A 17,729-nucleotide genomic window follows, 5' to 3' on the forward strand; every position below is an offset into this window, starting at 1 on the left:
GTGTCTGAATCCTACGAATTAGACACGATTCACCCTAATTCAATTATTAAATTCGAGACACGTCGTGTCCTAACGGGACACACTCGAATCTGGGTCATGTCCCGTTAGGACACAATGTGTCCCGTTAGGACACAACGTGTCCTGAAAACCAGATTTGAATTTGGTGAAAAGGAACCTACGGACCTTTAAAAACAACGCATTCCTATTTTTCTTTGCCATTTTCTCTCATTCCTTTTGAAAACAGTGAGTTATGGGTTTGCTATTCGAAGTTTGGAGTGCTCATAAAGGAGATTCAAGAACCAGGTAAGTGCATTTCATCTCTATTTTTTTGCATTTGTACTACAGTAGTTTGTAGATGCATTTATTTTACAAATTTGTGCATGTTTTGTTTATTTTTTTTTACAGTGTTCATGGCTCAATCAAGAGCAGCAGGTAGGGGGTAAAGGAAGGGGAATAATGTCTCCATTGGAGATGCCCCTCCTCCCCTAATATCATCAGAGTCTGCTGCAAATAATGTTGAGGGAAGACTCCCTCCTAAAGGTAACATTGAGAAATATGCCTTGTGGAAATATGTCACAAGAGAGGATGGGCCAAGCACTAAGGGGAAGGGAGGAGGCAATGTGCATTGGAGATGCAACTTTTGCCACAATACTTTCACAAGCACATATTTTCGTGTGAAAGGCCATTTGTTGGCTTTACCAGGGTGTGGAGTTGGAGCTTGTACAATTGTTCCTTTACAAAATAGGAAAGAAATGGAAAAAGAGTTCACTGTTGGTATGGAAAATGTGGCTGCAAAATCAATAGAAACCAAGAATGATGACCCCCTTCCATTTTTGAGGAAAGGCACCACCAAATTTCCATTTGAGAGTTCTATTGGGGGACAAGTAGCAAAAAGAAAGGCAATTTTACTTGGTCCAATGGACAATATTTTTCAAAAGAGAAATGGGAAGAACTTGATCTCACCATTGCCTTCTTTTCTATCAAAACTTCATATCCTTTAAAGTTGCACGCTCACCTCTATTTATTGAGATGTGCCGAGCTCTAACTCACAAGTCTCCATCATGGTATGTGCCTCCTAGTTCAAAGAAGCTTAGAAATACATTGTTGACGAAGGAAAAAAAGAGGTGCAAAAAATGCTTGAGCTTATTAAAACATCATGGCCAACATCTGGAGTTAGCATTGTTTCTGATAGATGGACAGATCCAGCACGACACTCACTCATCAACTTCATGGTGTCTTCCTTGAATGGTCCAATTTTCTCTAAAGCAGTGGATACACTTGGAGAATACAAGGATGCACAATTTATGGGTGAGTTGCTAGATGTAGGTGTTGATTCTTGTGTGCAAATCATTACAGATAATGCACCTGTTTGCAAGGCTGCTGGCATGATTGTGGAAACTAAATATCCACAAGTGTTTTGGACACCTTGCATTGTCCATTCATTGAACTTAGCACTGAAATCCATTGCTTATGATGTGCTTTGGATTGGTAACATTATTGAGGATGCACGACATATCTGTAACTTTGTGCAAAATCATACAAATGCCCTCACTATCTACAAGGAGTACAACAATCTATAATTGTTGAAGATTGTTGATACACGGTCTGCCTCTTCATTCATCATGTTGAAGAGGTTGAGAGAGGTCAAGACCACTCTTGGGGCCATGGTTATTTCTGAGTTTTGGTCTTTTTGGAGAAAGAAAAATCGAGTAGCCACTAAAAGAGTGAAGGACATAGTGCTAGATGATGTTTGGTGGGAGAGTGTAGATCTAATTATTCAGATCATGGACCCTGTCATTTCTTTGCTTCAATTTGCAGATACAGACAAACCCATCCTAGGAGAGGTTTATGAGGGATGAGATTCCATGATTGAGTCTGTGAGGAACATTATTCTACAGAGTGAGTGCCCCGAGTATGAGACATCACCAAAGGCCTTTTGTGGCACTATATAGGATATTCTTGTCAGCAGATGGGACAAGAATTGCACACCTTTACATTGTTTGGCTCACTCATTGAACCCAAAATATTACAACCATGAGTGGCTGAATGATGGACCTTCCTGTAAATTCCCTCCTCACATGGATGGTGAAATCTCACAGGGGAGGAAAGTTGCATTCAGGCGGGTTTTTTAAGATAGAACATTGCTTGATGAGGTGGGGGATGCCTTTGCAGAGTTTTCTGTTGGCACTAGTTGATTTGCATGATATGTTGTGATTAGAGACAAGGGGCTAAGAAGCCCTATTCTTGGTGGGCAAATCATGGGGCAACAAGCCCTCCTCTTTAGCAGTTAGCGATGAAGCTCCTCTCTTAGGTGACTTCATCCTCTTATTGCGAGAGGAATTGGAGCACATATGGGAATTTGTATAGTGTGAAGAAGAGCAGGCTTGAGCAGTCCAGGGCAGAGACAATGGTGTATGTGCACACCAACCTTCGTCTTATTTACAAGCAGAGGGAAGAGTGGTTGAAGGGAAATAAAAAGTTGTGGGATATCTTTCTTGATGATATGGGTATGGACAACAGTGTTGAGTTGGCATTAGCCAACATTGATCTCAATGACCTAATGCTAGAGCCTGTTAGATTTGATGACAGTGATATTATAGAGGGGTCATCCTCCACACCAGCAGATGCAGAGGCGACTATGGATACGAGGGAGGAGGAGGATACAGGGGAGAGTAGTGGTGACCATGATGATGAGGACATTGATGCTGATTCTGATGATGACTATGAGGATTGATGACTCATGTCATGAGCTACCTACTGCCTTGAGGCTTGTATACCTCTAGTTGTTTTATATTTTCTATTTCTATTTGCCACTAGCATTGCACTACCTATGTAACACATTTTGATTTGATGACTTAACGAGAAAACTACAATTGTCAGTGTCTTTATCTTACTATCTTGTCTTTCTCCTATTGGATCATTGATGAATTGAATATGTATTATGATTTATCATTTATGAATTTAGAATTTATGATTCATTGATTTATCATTTATCATTTATGTGACATGTATTTGAATTTCGTATGTTCTATGCATGCTATAATGTTACTAACTTACTTTGTAAACAATAAAACTAACATCTAGATGAAGATCTATGTTTGAAATCAATGAATTTGTATCATTAATGAGAATTTGTGTAAGAAATGTCTAATATTTAATATATATATATATATATATATAACGAATTCTACATGTCCTGTTGGGTCAACGTGTCCGAATTCGACACTCGAATCCCTGTATCCTACGAATCCTGAATCTTCGTGTCAGGTTATATATATATATATATATATATATATATATATATATATCAATTATTTCATATTACACAAATTCTCATTCATGATACAAATTCAGACATAGATCTAGATTCTACATTGTAAATTTGTAAGTTGTAACATTATGCATACAAATACAATTGTGACATATTCATCAATGATCCAATAGGAGACATAAGAAACTACAATTTTCTCATTAACTCATCAAAATCAAAATGTGTTACATAGGTACTGAGTCCTGAGGACTCTTGACTAGCAATGTCAATGGAAAATAGAAATAACAAATACAAAACAACTACAAGGTAATAGGTAGCTCATCAATCATCATCATCAAAATCAGCATCACTATTATGGTCAACACTACATCCTCCTCTTCTGTATCCAATGTAATCTATGCATTTGCTGGTGTGGAGAATGACCCCTCAAGAGTATCACCATCATCAAAAGTGACAGGCTGTAGCACTGACTCATTAAGATCCAGGTTGGCCGATGCCAACTCAACACTGTAGTCCAAACCCATATCATTAAGAAAGACATCCCATATATTTGTCTTTCCCTTCAACCACTCATCTTGCTGCCTATAAATAAGACAAAGGTTGGTGTGCACACACACCATTATCTCTGCCCTGGACTGATCAAGTCTGCTCTTCTTCACATTATACAAATTCTCATATGTGCTCCAATTCCTCTCACAACAAGAGAATGAAGTAACCTGAGAAAGGAGCCTCATGGCTTAATGCTATAGAGGAGGGCATGTTGCCCCATGAGTTGCCCACCAAGAATAGGGCTTCTTAGCCCCCCTATCTCTAATTACATCATAGCCTGCAAATCACCTAGTGCCAATGGAAAACTTTGCAAAGGCATCATCCACCTCATCAAGGGATGCTCTATCCTAAAATATCTGCCTCAATGCATCCTTCCTTCCCTGTGAAATTTCACCATTCATGTGAGGAGGGAATCTGTGGGAAGGTCCACCTTTCAGCCACTCATGGCAGTAGTATTTTGGATTCAATGAGTGAGCCAAACAATGCAAAGGTGTGCAATTCTTGTCCCACCTGCTAACAAGAATATCATGTATGGTGGGGAAGAAGGCCTCTGATGATGTCTCATACTCAGGGAACTCACCTGTAAAATAATGGTCCTCGCAAACTCTATAATTGAGTCCCATCCCTCATAAACCTCTCGTAGGATGGGTTGGTCTGTATCTGCAAATCATAGTAAAGCAATGATACGATCCATGATCTTAATAGTGAAATCTACCCTTTCCCACTATGCATCATCTCACATTGTGTCCTTGACTCTTTTTGAGGCTACGTCTTGATCTGTCTTTCTCCAAAAAGACCAAAACTCTGAAATAACCATGGCACCAAGAGTGGTCTTGACCTCCCTCAACCTCTTCAGCATGTTGAATGAAGAGGAAAACAGTGTATTTGTAATCTTCAACAATGATACATGGGTGTAATCCTTGTAGATTGTGAGGGCATTAATATGATTTTGTACAAAGTTGTGGCTATGTCGTGCATCCTTAATGACACTTCCAATCCAAGGCACATTAGAAGCAACAATTTTAAGAGCTAAATTCAAGCAATGGACAAGGTGTCCAAAACACTTGTGGATATTTAGCTTTCGCAATCATGCCAACAACCTTGCAAATAGGTGCATTGTCTATAATGATTTGCACACAAGAATCAACTCCTACGTCTTCAATAATTTTACTGAACAACTTACCCATATATTGTGTATCCTTGTATTTTCCAATTGCATCCACTGATTTCAAGAAAAGTGGTCCATTCAAGGAAGACACCATGAAGTTAATGAGTGGGTGGCGTGCTAGATCTGTCCATCCATGAGAAACGATACTAATCTCAGATGTCAGCCATGCTGATTTAATAGGCTCAAGCATTTTGTCCACCTCTTTCTTTGCCTTAGCTAAAAATGTGTTTCTAAGCTTCTCTGACCCAGGAGGCACATACCCCCTAACGGAGCCTCTTGAGTTAGACCTTGACACATCTCAATAAATAAAGGTGATCATGCAACATGAAATGATATGAAATTCAGATAAAAAAAAGGCAATGGTGATATCAAACTCTTTCTATCTCTCTTTCTAAAATATCTTGCCCATTGGATCAAGCGCCACTGCTTTTCTTTTTGCTACTTGACCTACACCCCCACCAAAACTTTCAAATAGAAATTTGTTGCTACTTTTCCTCAAGAATGGAAAGGGATCCTCATTCTTGTTTTCTTTAGATGATGTTGCCACCCTTGCCACATTAGCATTGGCCTTTTTCTATTTATTTCCTCTTAACTACAGACACATTTACGCATGCTCCAATTCCACAACTTGGTAAGCCCAATAAATGAGCTCTCACACGGAAATAAGTTCTTTTGAATTGATTGTTGCAATAGTTGTATGTCCAAGAAACATTGCCTTCTCCCTTTAACTTGTTGCTTGACCCTTGATCTCTTGTGACATACTTCCACAAGGAATATTTACTTTCTTGACTCTGTTGTCTTTCTAAATTTATTTTGCCCTCAACATTTGAATTTGTTGTTGCAGCCCCACTACCAACAGAGAGAACACTTACAAACCCTGATGAAACTAGAACAGGAGGAGGCATCACAAATGGGGACATATTTCTCCTTCTTTTGCCCCTTCCCTACCGCCCTTGATTGAGGCATGATTGCTGTAAAAAATAAAGAAAAAATGCACTAGCATGTAAACAAAATGGACAATCAAATTGCTGTAGCAAAAATGGAAGCAAAACACACTTACTTGTTGCTTGAATCACCTCCAAAACACTCCCAAATCCTTTGCTAGTCCCTCCTGTTAGCCTTGTTGGCAAATGGCCCAAAAATGGATCCAAATATGCTCTTTAACACTCTCAAAGTCTTTAAGATTTGCCTAAGGATCATTCAAAAATCACAACAATCACATGCCAAGAGCCCTTGGTAGGGCAGAAAAGCACTATCGAGAAGCAAAAACCAGAGAAAACCATGAGAAAATAGAGTATTGGAGGCATACACAGAGAAATGCACAGCAGCCATCATATCTGGCCGATCAACGGCCCAGATCTAAGCGACAAATTGCAATTGGCCAAACACAGAGGAGGACTTAAGGTTGGGCGGAAGACACCCCCGATTAGCGATCTTCGATGATCGGATTGGCGGGTCGCAATCGGCGGGGACATATGCCATGTTATATGGAAAGACCTCTAGCTTGGGCGATATGCGATTGCGACAAGTCGCATCACTATATCGCAGCAGAGCAGCACCATGGGGCGGGGCCTATGCACAGGTATATAAGTATTATTTCATAAGATTTCAAGTCTGCAGGAAGACCATTTTCAATGCATTTTTGCAGTTTGACGTATTTTAACGAAATACAAAGGGAACCTCGACGCAGCATCGATGCGATAAGACCCGGACCTGAAAGGGTTTGAGAATGAAAATATATAATATTTTCAGGTCCGCCAAAGCCATTTTTCAATGTATTTTCAGTGTTTCGACGCATTTTTGAAAAAACCAAGGGACAGGGCATTTGCAACCTGTGATAGCGACCTAGAGTGCGGACTCGATAGAGGAATAGGCCATGTTTAAGGACTTTTTAAGTCTGAAATGTTGAGAGCTTGGTGGGATTTCTCACAGTTGCAGCGTTTTCTGTTTAAAACAAAACACAGTCATTGTTCACATTTAAAAGGATTACAGAGGCCCGAAGACCCATTCCATCGCAAAACAGAGGCCGGGAAACAATTGCCAGGAGACAGAGGCTGAGAAGCGATCATGGGGCATCGACAACGCAGCTCATCCAAACCAACAAACGATCATGGAGCATCGCTTGCACGAGTGAGCTCCTAGACAGCGTAGCAAGTTACCAGAAATCAGTTACCCTGCTGTCAGAAGAAGAAGCCTTCGAGCCCACACTTGCCTAGTTAGGGCATCAAACAGTTAAAAAGACAGAGGGATAGATTAAGACACTCCGAGCCTTTGAGAGCTCAAGAGCATTGTACAAGGTCTATAAATGGCTGAAAGTTAAATGTATGAAGGGTTCAACTTCTAGAGACTGTGGATACTTTGTTCCTTGTAGCATCTCATCTTCATTCCAGTAATACAAGCTTCTTTTGTTGTTATATGTTCAATTTCCATTTTCTCCTCTGTCCTAAGCTTGCATTGAGATAGTCTATTCATGATTTCTTCTGTGTCTAATGCCAGATAACTGTCATCTTATTTCTGCGTTGATAAATTAGATTTGCAAGCTTCATTTACTTTCTGTAGCTAGCCATTCATATATGTTTATGTATGCATCTGCCGATACAGTTAGTATTCTCCATCTATCCATTGAATCTATAAACTATCAAACATTAGTGGTCTAAAGCCTTGTCAAGCTGAGGGTGTTCATGCATGTCTACAATGAAAACAGAGTTGAAACGATTATTTGGCTTGATCCAAACCTTCATCCATTCCAATAGTTTCGAGAACAATATTGAAGATTATATGTTACTAGGCATCTCTGAGCTACAACCTAGGAGAGTTTTCTGGAGTGATAACAAAATTGGCGCCATTTCCAACGAGAGGAGACTGAAGCTCATCTTTCCTGGGAGACGACACAGATCCAGCTTTGATGATAGACAAAGTCTGAGCACTTTTTTGGTTGTAATCATCTATCTGGCGACTCTACTGAAGGACGAACCTCTTGGCGACTCCACTTCATAGTTTTGGCTTAGTTTGTGAGGCATACTCAGAGAAATCCTCAGAAGTCACAAGCTGACCCAGTACCTGACCCTGAAAAAATCATCAAAGAAAGAAAGGTATTGCAGAAAGGAGCATCAGGTTCAAGTAAACCTAAACAATATTCTATATCTCTTCAAGAAAATCCTGCAATAGAACAAATACATGTTGAGAGTATAGCATCTAATACTAACAGTGAAGAAAAACTCTTAGAGATTCATAAAGCTCCTTATTCTTTAGGTTCTCCTTTTGTTGTAAGTCCAAAGGAAACCTCACCTCCTATCCATCATACTCCTTTAGTCTTGTCAGTCACTCGTCAGTCCTCTATCATTCAAACTACCATTACTCTTATAACCACCACAGCTATGGCAGGGCCACAAGCACCCACCAAAATGGAAAGAATCATAGCTACTAGGTATGGGCCTCTAGTACTGCCCACTCCTTTAAATGCCATGCCTACTGGAGAATATCAGAAATATAGGCCTAAGTTCACTGAGACTAAAGGTGTTACAACGAAAGAACATCTTGAATCATTCTATAGCTACGCTGATAACCTAGACATTAGTGAAGATGATGTCTGGATGAAAGTCTTTGTCCAAAGCCTAGATGGAGAGGCTAGAAAATGGTTCAGAGAATTGACCCTAAGATCTATAGCAGATATTGAGGCTTTAGATGATGCATTCCTAAGGCATTGGGGGGATAAGAAGGATCTCCTCTACCACCACACCGAGTTTTGCAACTTAAAGAGGGAAAATGTTGAGTTGTTGTCTGATTTCAATATGAGGTTTAATCACATGTACAATAAGATACCAGTTGAAGTAAAACCCACCACTACCTCTATTAAACTCACCTATGCCAGTGCTTTTGATTCTGACTTCTGTCTATTGTTGAGGGAGAGACGATGTGCTACTTTGGCTGATATGCAGAATGCAGCCTTCGAAGTAGAATCAAACATCATGGCTGCAGAGAAGCTCAAGGGTAATGTTGATAGAAGGAGACAGAGGGGCGAGTCTTCATCATCTTCAGATCCCAAGATCGATAAAATGACTAAGATGATAGAGTTATTAGCCTCTGAGATCTCCAAATTAAAGGTTGAGCAGCACCCTGGGAAAGGAAGAGTTCCTAATACCTTTTCTCCTAGAAACCCAAATCCATATACAAGAGCTAATGAGCAGTTGCAAATTTTGCAAAGAAGCAAAGATTCCAATGAAGACCAAAGGGTGAAGACCCATTTTCAAAATGCAGTCATGGAAGAAGAGCAGTTTGAAGAAGATGATGAGATCCATTGTATGGAAGACAAAGACAGTGCCCCTTTTTTGACCTTAGCTGCCTATGAAAAGTCATTATTCAAAGACCAGATTAGCCAAGAGTGGGACGATGAAGCTGTTCTACAAACTGAGGATCAGCAAAGATATAATATGAGGTCGAAGATGAATAATGCCAAGGAAACCCCTGTTCAAAGAGTTGTTGTCCTGCAGTACAGCAAGCTAATAAGCAGAAGTGACCAGCAGTTGATCCTATCATTGTCAAAGCTTCAACCTACGAGGTAAGAGGCCTTGACAAGTCTCCTTCTCCTTTCAGTTTTGAATCAGAAATTCAGAAACTAAAAATACTTATACCTCTGATTGAACTAGTGAAGAATAAGTCCTTCAAAAGATCCATCATCGAGGCCCTTGAGCTTAAAGCCATCCAAGCCTCCACTGATTATGTAAATCTGCAAGATGACAAACCAGCTGTTATTCTCAGCCCAATGATTGAAAATTGTGAAGACAACTCCCCACCATTCTATGTATCTCTGGCTATTCATGATAAAATCCTTCATAACTGCCTACTAGACACTGGAGCCAGCCATAATCTAATGCCCAAGGTTGTCATGGATGAGTTGGGTCTTGACATTACCAAGTCTTATTATAACCTGTTTTCTTTTAACTCTAGAAAAGTGAAATGTTTGGGATTAATCAAGGATCTAGTCATATCTCAGTTGCCCATGAAAAGCATGATGATGGATATTGTGGTAGTAGATGTACCCCCCAAGTTTGGAATGTCACTTTCTAGAGGTTGGATCAAGAAATTAGGTGGAACATTGCAAAATGATCTGTCCTATGCTACTGTCCCAGTTTTTGGAGGTGAAAATAGGAGATTGTACAGAGAGGCTCAGTTGGCTTATATCATCAGTGATGAAAGGAATCCCACTAATCATCCCATCTATGCTGTCAACACTGATTTTGGAGCTTGTTTTCTTCAGATTGAAGAATCTCAGTTGGCCTCCACGCAGCTTAAGAAACCAGTTTGTCAGATCACAGAGGAAGAAGGCCCACAGATTTGGGACATGTTCTTTGATGGAGCTTGCTCTAAGGAAGCTGCAGGAGCAGGTGTAGTCCTTGTGTCCCCCACACAGGAATGCATTCATTTATCTTTCATATTAACTTTTCAGGTCACAAATAACATAGCAGAGTACAAAGCCTTGATGTTGGTCTTAAATGCCGCTAAAGAAATGGGCATCAAAGGTCTGAAAGTGTTTGGAGATGCAGACATTATCATTTAGTAGGTCAACAAGACTTTCCAAGCAAAGCATCCAAGGCTGAAAGCATACAGAGATGAGGTGAAATACAGACCATCGCTGCCTAACAATGTCAAATACTGGAAAGTTTTTGAAGAGGATGATGAAATTAATAGGCTTTTACAAGTCTTTGATGAATTTGCTGAAAGTCATCAAAAGAAGATCAAAGAAACCTTTGATAGAAAGGTAAAATGGGACAATTTTCAGTTTGGTGACTGGGTTCTCAAATGGGATGCATTGAAGGAAAAGAAGGGCAACCAAGGTAAATTTGATCCCTTATGGACAGGTCCGTTTGTCATCGCTCAAGTTTAGATGAGCAACATTTTCATTCTGCACAATTTAGAGGGGGAAGGTGTTTTTGGTAGCCCAGTAAATGGGCGGTTCTTCAAACTTTATTTCATTTAAGGCTTTAAAGCCTTGGTATTGTAAATATGTTTTTTCCAGTTTTTATTTCATTGCAAAATAGACTCCATGCCCAATGAAACACTAGGAGGAAGATTTGATTTTGTTTTTATAGGAAAGGCATTGTTTTGCAGTTCTTAAACCTTAAAGAGGCTTTCATCCCCAGAAGGAGCCAGTGTTAGCCTTGTTGGCAAATGACCCAAAAATGGATCCAAATATGCTCTTTAACACTCCCGAAGTCTTCAAGATTTGCCTAAGGATCATTCAAAAATCACAACAATCGCATGCCAAGAGCCCTTGGAAGGGCGGAAAAGCACTATTGAGAGGCAAAAACCAGAGAAAACCATGAAAAAACAGAGTATTGGAAGCATACACAGAGAAATGCACAGCAGCGGTCAGATCTGGCCGATCAATGACCCAGATCTAAGCGGAAAATCGCAATCGGCCAAACACAGAGGAGGACTTAAGGTTGGGTGGAAGACACCCCCGATCAGTGATCTCCGATGATCGGATCGGTGGGTTGCAATCGACAGGGACATACGCCATGTTACATGGAAAGACCTCTGGCTTGGGCGATATGCGATTGCGACAAGTCGCATCACTATATCATAGCGGAGTAGCACCATGGGGCGGGGCCTATGCACAGGTATATGTGCGACCCGACGAACCGGACCCGATGGTATTATAAGTATTATTTCATAAGATTTCAGGTCCATAGGAAGGCCATTTTCAATGCATTTTCGCAGTTTGACGTATTTTAACGAAATACAAAGGGAACCTCGAAGCAGCGCCGATGCGATAAGACCCGGACCCAAAAGGGTTCGGGAATGAAAATATATAATATTTTCAGGTCCGCCAAAGCCATTTTTCAATGTATTTTCAATATTTTGACGCATTTCTGAAAAAACCAAGGGATAGGCCATTTGCAACTTGCGATAGCGACCCAGAGGGCGGACCCGATAGAGGAATAGGCCATGTTTAAGGACTTTTTAAGTCCAAAATGTTGAGAGCTTGGCGAGATTTCTCACAGTTGCAGCGTTTTCTGTTTAAAACAGAAAATAGTCATTGTTCGCATTTAAAAGGATTACGGAGGTCCAAAGACCCATTCCATCGCAAAACAGAGGCTGAGAAACAGTTGCCGGGAGACAGACGCCGAGAAGTGATCATGGAGCATTGATAGCGCAACGCATCCAAACCAACAAACGATCATGGAGCATCGCTTGCACGAGCGAGCTCCCAGACAGTGCAACAAGTTACCAGAAATCGGTTACCTTGCTGTCAGAAGAAGAAACCTCTGAGCCCACGCTTGCCTAGTCAGGGCATCAAACAGTTAAAAAGATAGAGGGATAGATTAAGACACTCCAAGCCTCTGAGAGCTCATGAGTATTGTAAAATGCCTATAAATGGTTGAAAGTTAAATGTATAAGGGGTTCAACTTCTGGAGACTGTGGATACTCTGTTCCTTGCAGCGTCTCATCTTCATTCCAGTAATACAAGCTTCTTTTGCTGTTATATGTTAAATTCTCATTTTCTCCTGTGTCCTTAGCTTGCACATGGATAGTCTATTCATGATTTCTTCTGTGTTTAATGCCAGATAACTGTCATCTTATCTCTGCGTTGATAAATTAGATTTGCAAGCTTCATTTACTTCCTGTAGCTAGCCATTCATATATGTTTATGTATGCATCTGCTGGTACAGTCAGTATTCTCCATCTATCCATTGAATCTATAAACTATCGAACATTAGTGGTCTAAAGCCTTGTCAAGTTGAGGGTGTTCATGCATGTCTGGAGTGAAAACAGAGTTGAAACGGTTATCTAGCTTGATCCAAACCTTTATCCATTCCAATAGTTCCGAAAACAATATTGAAGATTATATGTTACCAGGCATCTCCGAGCTGCAACCTAGGAGAGTTTCTTGGAGTGATAACACCTCCCACACACCCACAGCAAGAAAGAGACACAAGAATGAGGAAAAAATAGGCTCATATCGAATTTTAAAAACCCATGGCACACTTTTCACGGGACATGTGTCCCTCAAAAATCATGTCCAACGCGTGGGAGTCAGAACACGAGGGAGGGGGAGAACGAATCCGGTTTCTTAGCTAATTAATTATTATAGCCAACTTAGATGATGCGATAATTGTGTTCATAAAATCTACCAGAAAGATCAAAATAATCAATAGGATTTATGTAATGCACAAAGATAATGAAATACATTTTTAATGGCTATAATATAAATACTGTCCACCTTCTTTTGTTGTCCATTCATTTTGATGGCCAAACTAGAAGGTGCACGTGTTGTGATGTCAATTTGTATGAAATTGGAAGGATGTGACTAAGCCTTGGGAGATTGTATTTTAATTATGCCAATGCTAATGATTCAGTGGTCCGAATAAAGCTCAGTTTCTCAATTTTGTCTACGATACCTATGTTTAAAACAATGTCACCAAAACTTGGAATGGGCAAAAACTTGACAAGGCATAAGAGCCCAGGGTTTGACTTGGATCGGGGAGAAAAAGGAAAAATTGGCAAGTAAGAAATTAGAAGGATATACACATACTTTGACACGTGAAATTGAGAGAATCTAACTCCGTTAGATCGAGTTTGACATATGATTAATTGTGAGCCAAATTCAGTCAAAGTGAGTTTGTCTCAGGAAGATTAGGAAAAAAACATTTACAGTCCTATTAGAGTCAAACTCAGTAAATCACAAGTTTGATTCGTGAAAATCCAAACAGTTTGCAGACCCTTTTATCCCCAGTGGCCCTGAACATTTGTGTCGTTCAACTACAGTCAGATCTCATCCTGTAAAACAACTGTGCAGAACTCATTTTCCAAATCTTTTGGCTAAAACTACTATAGATTTTTTCTAGTGATAACATAGGAGATTATTTTGAAGTTTTGAAAAATGGAAGCTGCAAATAATAGTTTCTCATAGAAAATTCAAAATATTTGAAGCTTGCTAGGTTTTAGGATAAGTTGTCAACCAAACTAGCACACCTGCCCCTTCGGTAAGTCAGCACAGTAACAATTTTGCAAGAGTTTCTAAAAATGCTATTGGGATCAACAAAATCCTCATTTTGCAAGCCATCATTAGACCTAGAATCTCATTGCCAGTCAACCCTGCAATGAAGTTGATGTTAATTGACATAAACTGCAAATTGGCATGGTACGAAACAAGTCCTAAATCGAGGAAAGTGACATTATCGACCAGGTAATCCATGCTGATTATTCCACAGCCGCTATGTCTCAATAATTTTCAGATAGATTCTAACCTAAGCCAGTATAGCACATCTAGCCTGAATAACCCACTCACTCAAATGCAACAAAAGATGGAAGGGATACTAAGGATAATACTATTGGTCAGTTCATCACATAACATATAGAAACTCTTTGACTAGAATATCAGAAATTATAAAGATATCTTCCCAGCTAGTTTATGCCTTACGGATATGGTATTAAAACTTGTAACAATAGTTTTTATCAACACCTATTCTCCTAATGGCGGTGAGAGAAGCAACACTAGATCCCAAAAAGCCTAGATCCAACAGAAGCTTAACAAAATAAAAAAACCCTTGCCACGGTTTCAAAGTCAATAAATCATGCAAGGCCCTTGAGGCCTGGCACATGTGCATTGCTAGCATCACCAGTAATCTCCACAAGAACATTGTCCATCACTGAAATGATGGTAACGTTGGGCATCTCTCACGACAATCTCTCGTGCTTCGATTTTGGAAATGAACTTGATTGCAGAGTGACAGTCACCACAAACTCGAAGATTCTTGATGACTCTTATGACGGTTTCAGGGGCTGTGTTCAATAGACCAAATGCAATTGCTAGCTTCTCACTATGATGACCAAGAATGTGTTCTTTCTGTTCCTCCTCCACATCATTCAGCGCATATCTTGTATTAGGGATATAACCTTCTGCCATCATCTCCTTAAACAAAATTTCCAACTTTTTATAGATTTCTTCTGTTTGTGGGTGTGATCTGTCTCCTACGAGAAAAGCATGCACCTGTTTACCGATCTCAATCCAACTGCATCCTGGTGTTTTTATCACCCCTCTTTCCTTCATCATTTTCCGAACCTTTTCAAGCTCACCCCATTTGCCAGCTTCGGCATAGATGTTGGAAAGAAGCACATAAGGTGCAGCATTTTTAGGCTCTAACTCAAAAAGGTGTTCTGCCACACATTCTCCTAGCTCTACATTGTGATGTATCCTGCAGGCACCAAGTAAAGACCTCCACACAGCAGCATCAGGTTTTATTGGCATTTTTTTGATAAGCTGGTGTGCTTCCTCCAGTCTTCCAGTTCGGCCAAGAAGGTCAACCATACAGCTATAGTGCTCCACTCTAGGGGTGATGTGATAATCTGTAGTCATGCGATTGAAGTAACAATAGCCCTCATCCACTAAACCCACATGACAGCAGGCAGACAAGACACAAACTAGAGTTATATCGTTAGGTTTGATGCCAGAGTCTTCCATTTGTTGGAAGAGTGCAATCGCTTCCTTACCGAACCCATGCATTGCATATCCTGCAATCATCGCTGTCCAGGAGACGACATCTCGGTTATGCAGGTTCTCAAACACCTCACGTGCCTTCTCTATGTTACCACACTTCGCATACATGTCTACCAGGGCATTCATGACAAGGATATCAGAGTCGAATCCACTTTTGATTATTTCTTCGTGGATTTCCATACCCTGTTCCAGAGCTGCCAAGTTGGCACATGCTGGGAGAACATTGGCAAAGGTTTTCGCGCTGGACTTCACTCTTGCCAGCTGCATTTGTTTGAATAGCCTCAGGGCCTCATGGCCCAACCCATTCTGTGCACAGCCAGCAATCATCACCGTCCAAGACACTGCATCTCGTTTACTCATTTTGTCAAACACATCCCGCGCTTTCTCTATGTTTCCACATTTTGCATACATGTCTACAAGGGCACTGTCGACAATAACATCAGACTGAAACCCACTTCTAATTATCTCTTCATGGATTTTCATCCCCTGTTGTAGAGCCGACAAGTCCCCGCACGCCGGTAGCACGCTTGCAAACGTCTTCATGTTGGGCTTCACACCTTCCAACTGCATTTGTTCAAAAAGTCTCAGGGCCTCCTCTCCACAATCATTCTGAACATACCCTGCAATCATGGCTGTCCATGAAATAACATTTCTTTGACGCATTTTGTCAAACACATCGCGTGCCTTAGCCATGTGCGCACATTTTGCATACATGTATACAAGAGCATTGGCCACAGCAACATTGGACTCGTATCCACTCTTATTTATTTTTTCATGGATTTCCACACCCTGCTGCAGGGCTACCAAGTTGGAACAAGCTGAGAGAATACTAGAAAAGGTGAATTGATTGGGTTTGATGCCTGATCGTTGCATTCGCTGAAAAAGCGCAAATGCCTCCTCGGCAAGCCCATGTTTGGAGTAACCTGTGATCATCACAGTCCATGAGCACACATTTCGCTCAGGCATTTCCTCAAAAGCCCTGCGAGCATCCACCAGTTTCCCGCACTTCGCGTACATATTGACGAGCGTGTTCTGTAAAATTGTGTTATTGAAAACCCCCGTTTCATTGATGTGGGCATGGATCAATTTACCTTCGGTTAAGGCTTTTTTCTTAATGCATGCCCGCAAGAGCAAAACATAAGCAGAAAAGTCGAACGGGTTGTCGAGAAGAAAAAGATGCAGAGTACGGAATGCCTCTCCCAGTTGGCCCTGCTCACACAAATATTTCAGATTTTTTGGAGCGATTTTGCTGCCATTGGATTGCATTCTATTCTGGAGGACAAAACATGGGCTGACAGAGCATAGCCTCGTCAGCGTTGCCTCCTTCTTCTTCTGAATTTGCCACTTATAGGGTTGCTGTGTTGTGTGATTTTTCCCATGAATTGAATTGGAAAATGAACGGAAGGGCGTACGAATTTAACGTTATTGTCACATAATTGGATAGGATACGAAGGAGCAAAGGATTACTGGTGGGAATCTATTACAAAAAGCCCATTTACAAAGTACTTTGAGATTGCAGAGCAGTTGGCGAACCTTCACTCGAGCGTTACATATCCACTGGATTAACAGTGGCGTCTGCGCCCAGGAATTTCGTTTGAATTTTTAACCATTCGAATCTATTCAGAATTGGAAAAACTCCTTGTGAATTTTGTTCTATGACCATGCACAGAATTTCGTCCTTGCTCATATCTAAAATTTCTCTTCCTCAAATTTATAACTGAAACAAAGATCCTTGTAATGTAAACCTATTCCAGTAAAAATCTTATATACTCTGCTACGAAACACACGAATCGAACCTGAAAGGTGAACAAATTTTATAGCGAGTGTTTATTTTCGTGTACATCCTCATTTTATGTACATAAAATAAAATATATTCACATGGATACTTATCACTTATCACTGGATGTTGTAGTGGGTAGTGTATAAATCAAGGAATCCATCTAGTATTGAAAGGTGTGGTGGGTGGTGTATAAATCATTAAATCTATACAATAGCATTGAATACCACATGTAGGGTGAATAATGTTCGCCTATACATGGATATGGTTCCATGTATATTGGAATTTGGATAGGTTTGATATACAAATTTTATTTTTATTATAAAAATGGTAGGTATGGTTGAACACACAAAAATGAAAACATATTTAGGTAATTATGTGATCTATTTCATTAATAATATAGATATAAATATAATAGTTTATGACTTTAGGTTTAATATTTCTAGAGGTTTTTTGGACTCTT

At 40.2% G+C, this 17,729-nt stretch overlaps 1 protein-coding gene across 1 annotated transcript in view; it reads right to left on the reverse strand.

Moving 5' to 3' along the window:
- LOC149261480 (pentatricopeptide repeat-containing protein At4g13650-like) overlaps positions 1–17,317 on the reverse strand; it is a 42,526-nt gene extending 25,209 nt beyond the window's left edge. Inside the window, exon 1 of the mRNA XM_089422319.1 lies at positions 15,483–17,317. Coding sequence (XP_089278445.1) covers positions 15,483–16,755 — 1,273 coding nt within the window. The 5' untranslated portion in view covers positions 16,756–17,317. The remainder of the gene's footprint in view (positions 1–15,482) is intronic.
- Positions 17,318–17,729: the final 412 nt, after the last annotated feature.

This window comes from Pinus tabuliformis, chromosome 6, assembly GCF_031772625.1.
Source record: "Pinus tabuliformis cultivar Carrire ecotype Pingquan chromosome 6, CPIR1, whole genome shotgun sequence".
In the NCBI taxonomy this organism is placed as follows: Eukaryota; Viridiplantae; Streptophyta; class Pinopsida; order Pinales; family Pinaceae; genus Pinus; species Pinus tabuliformis.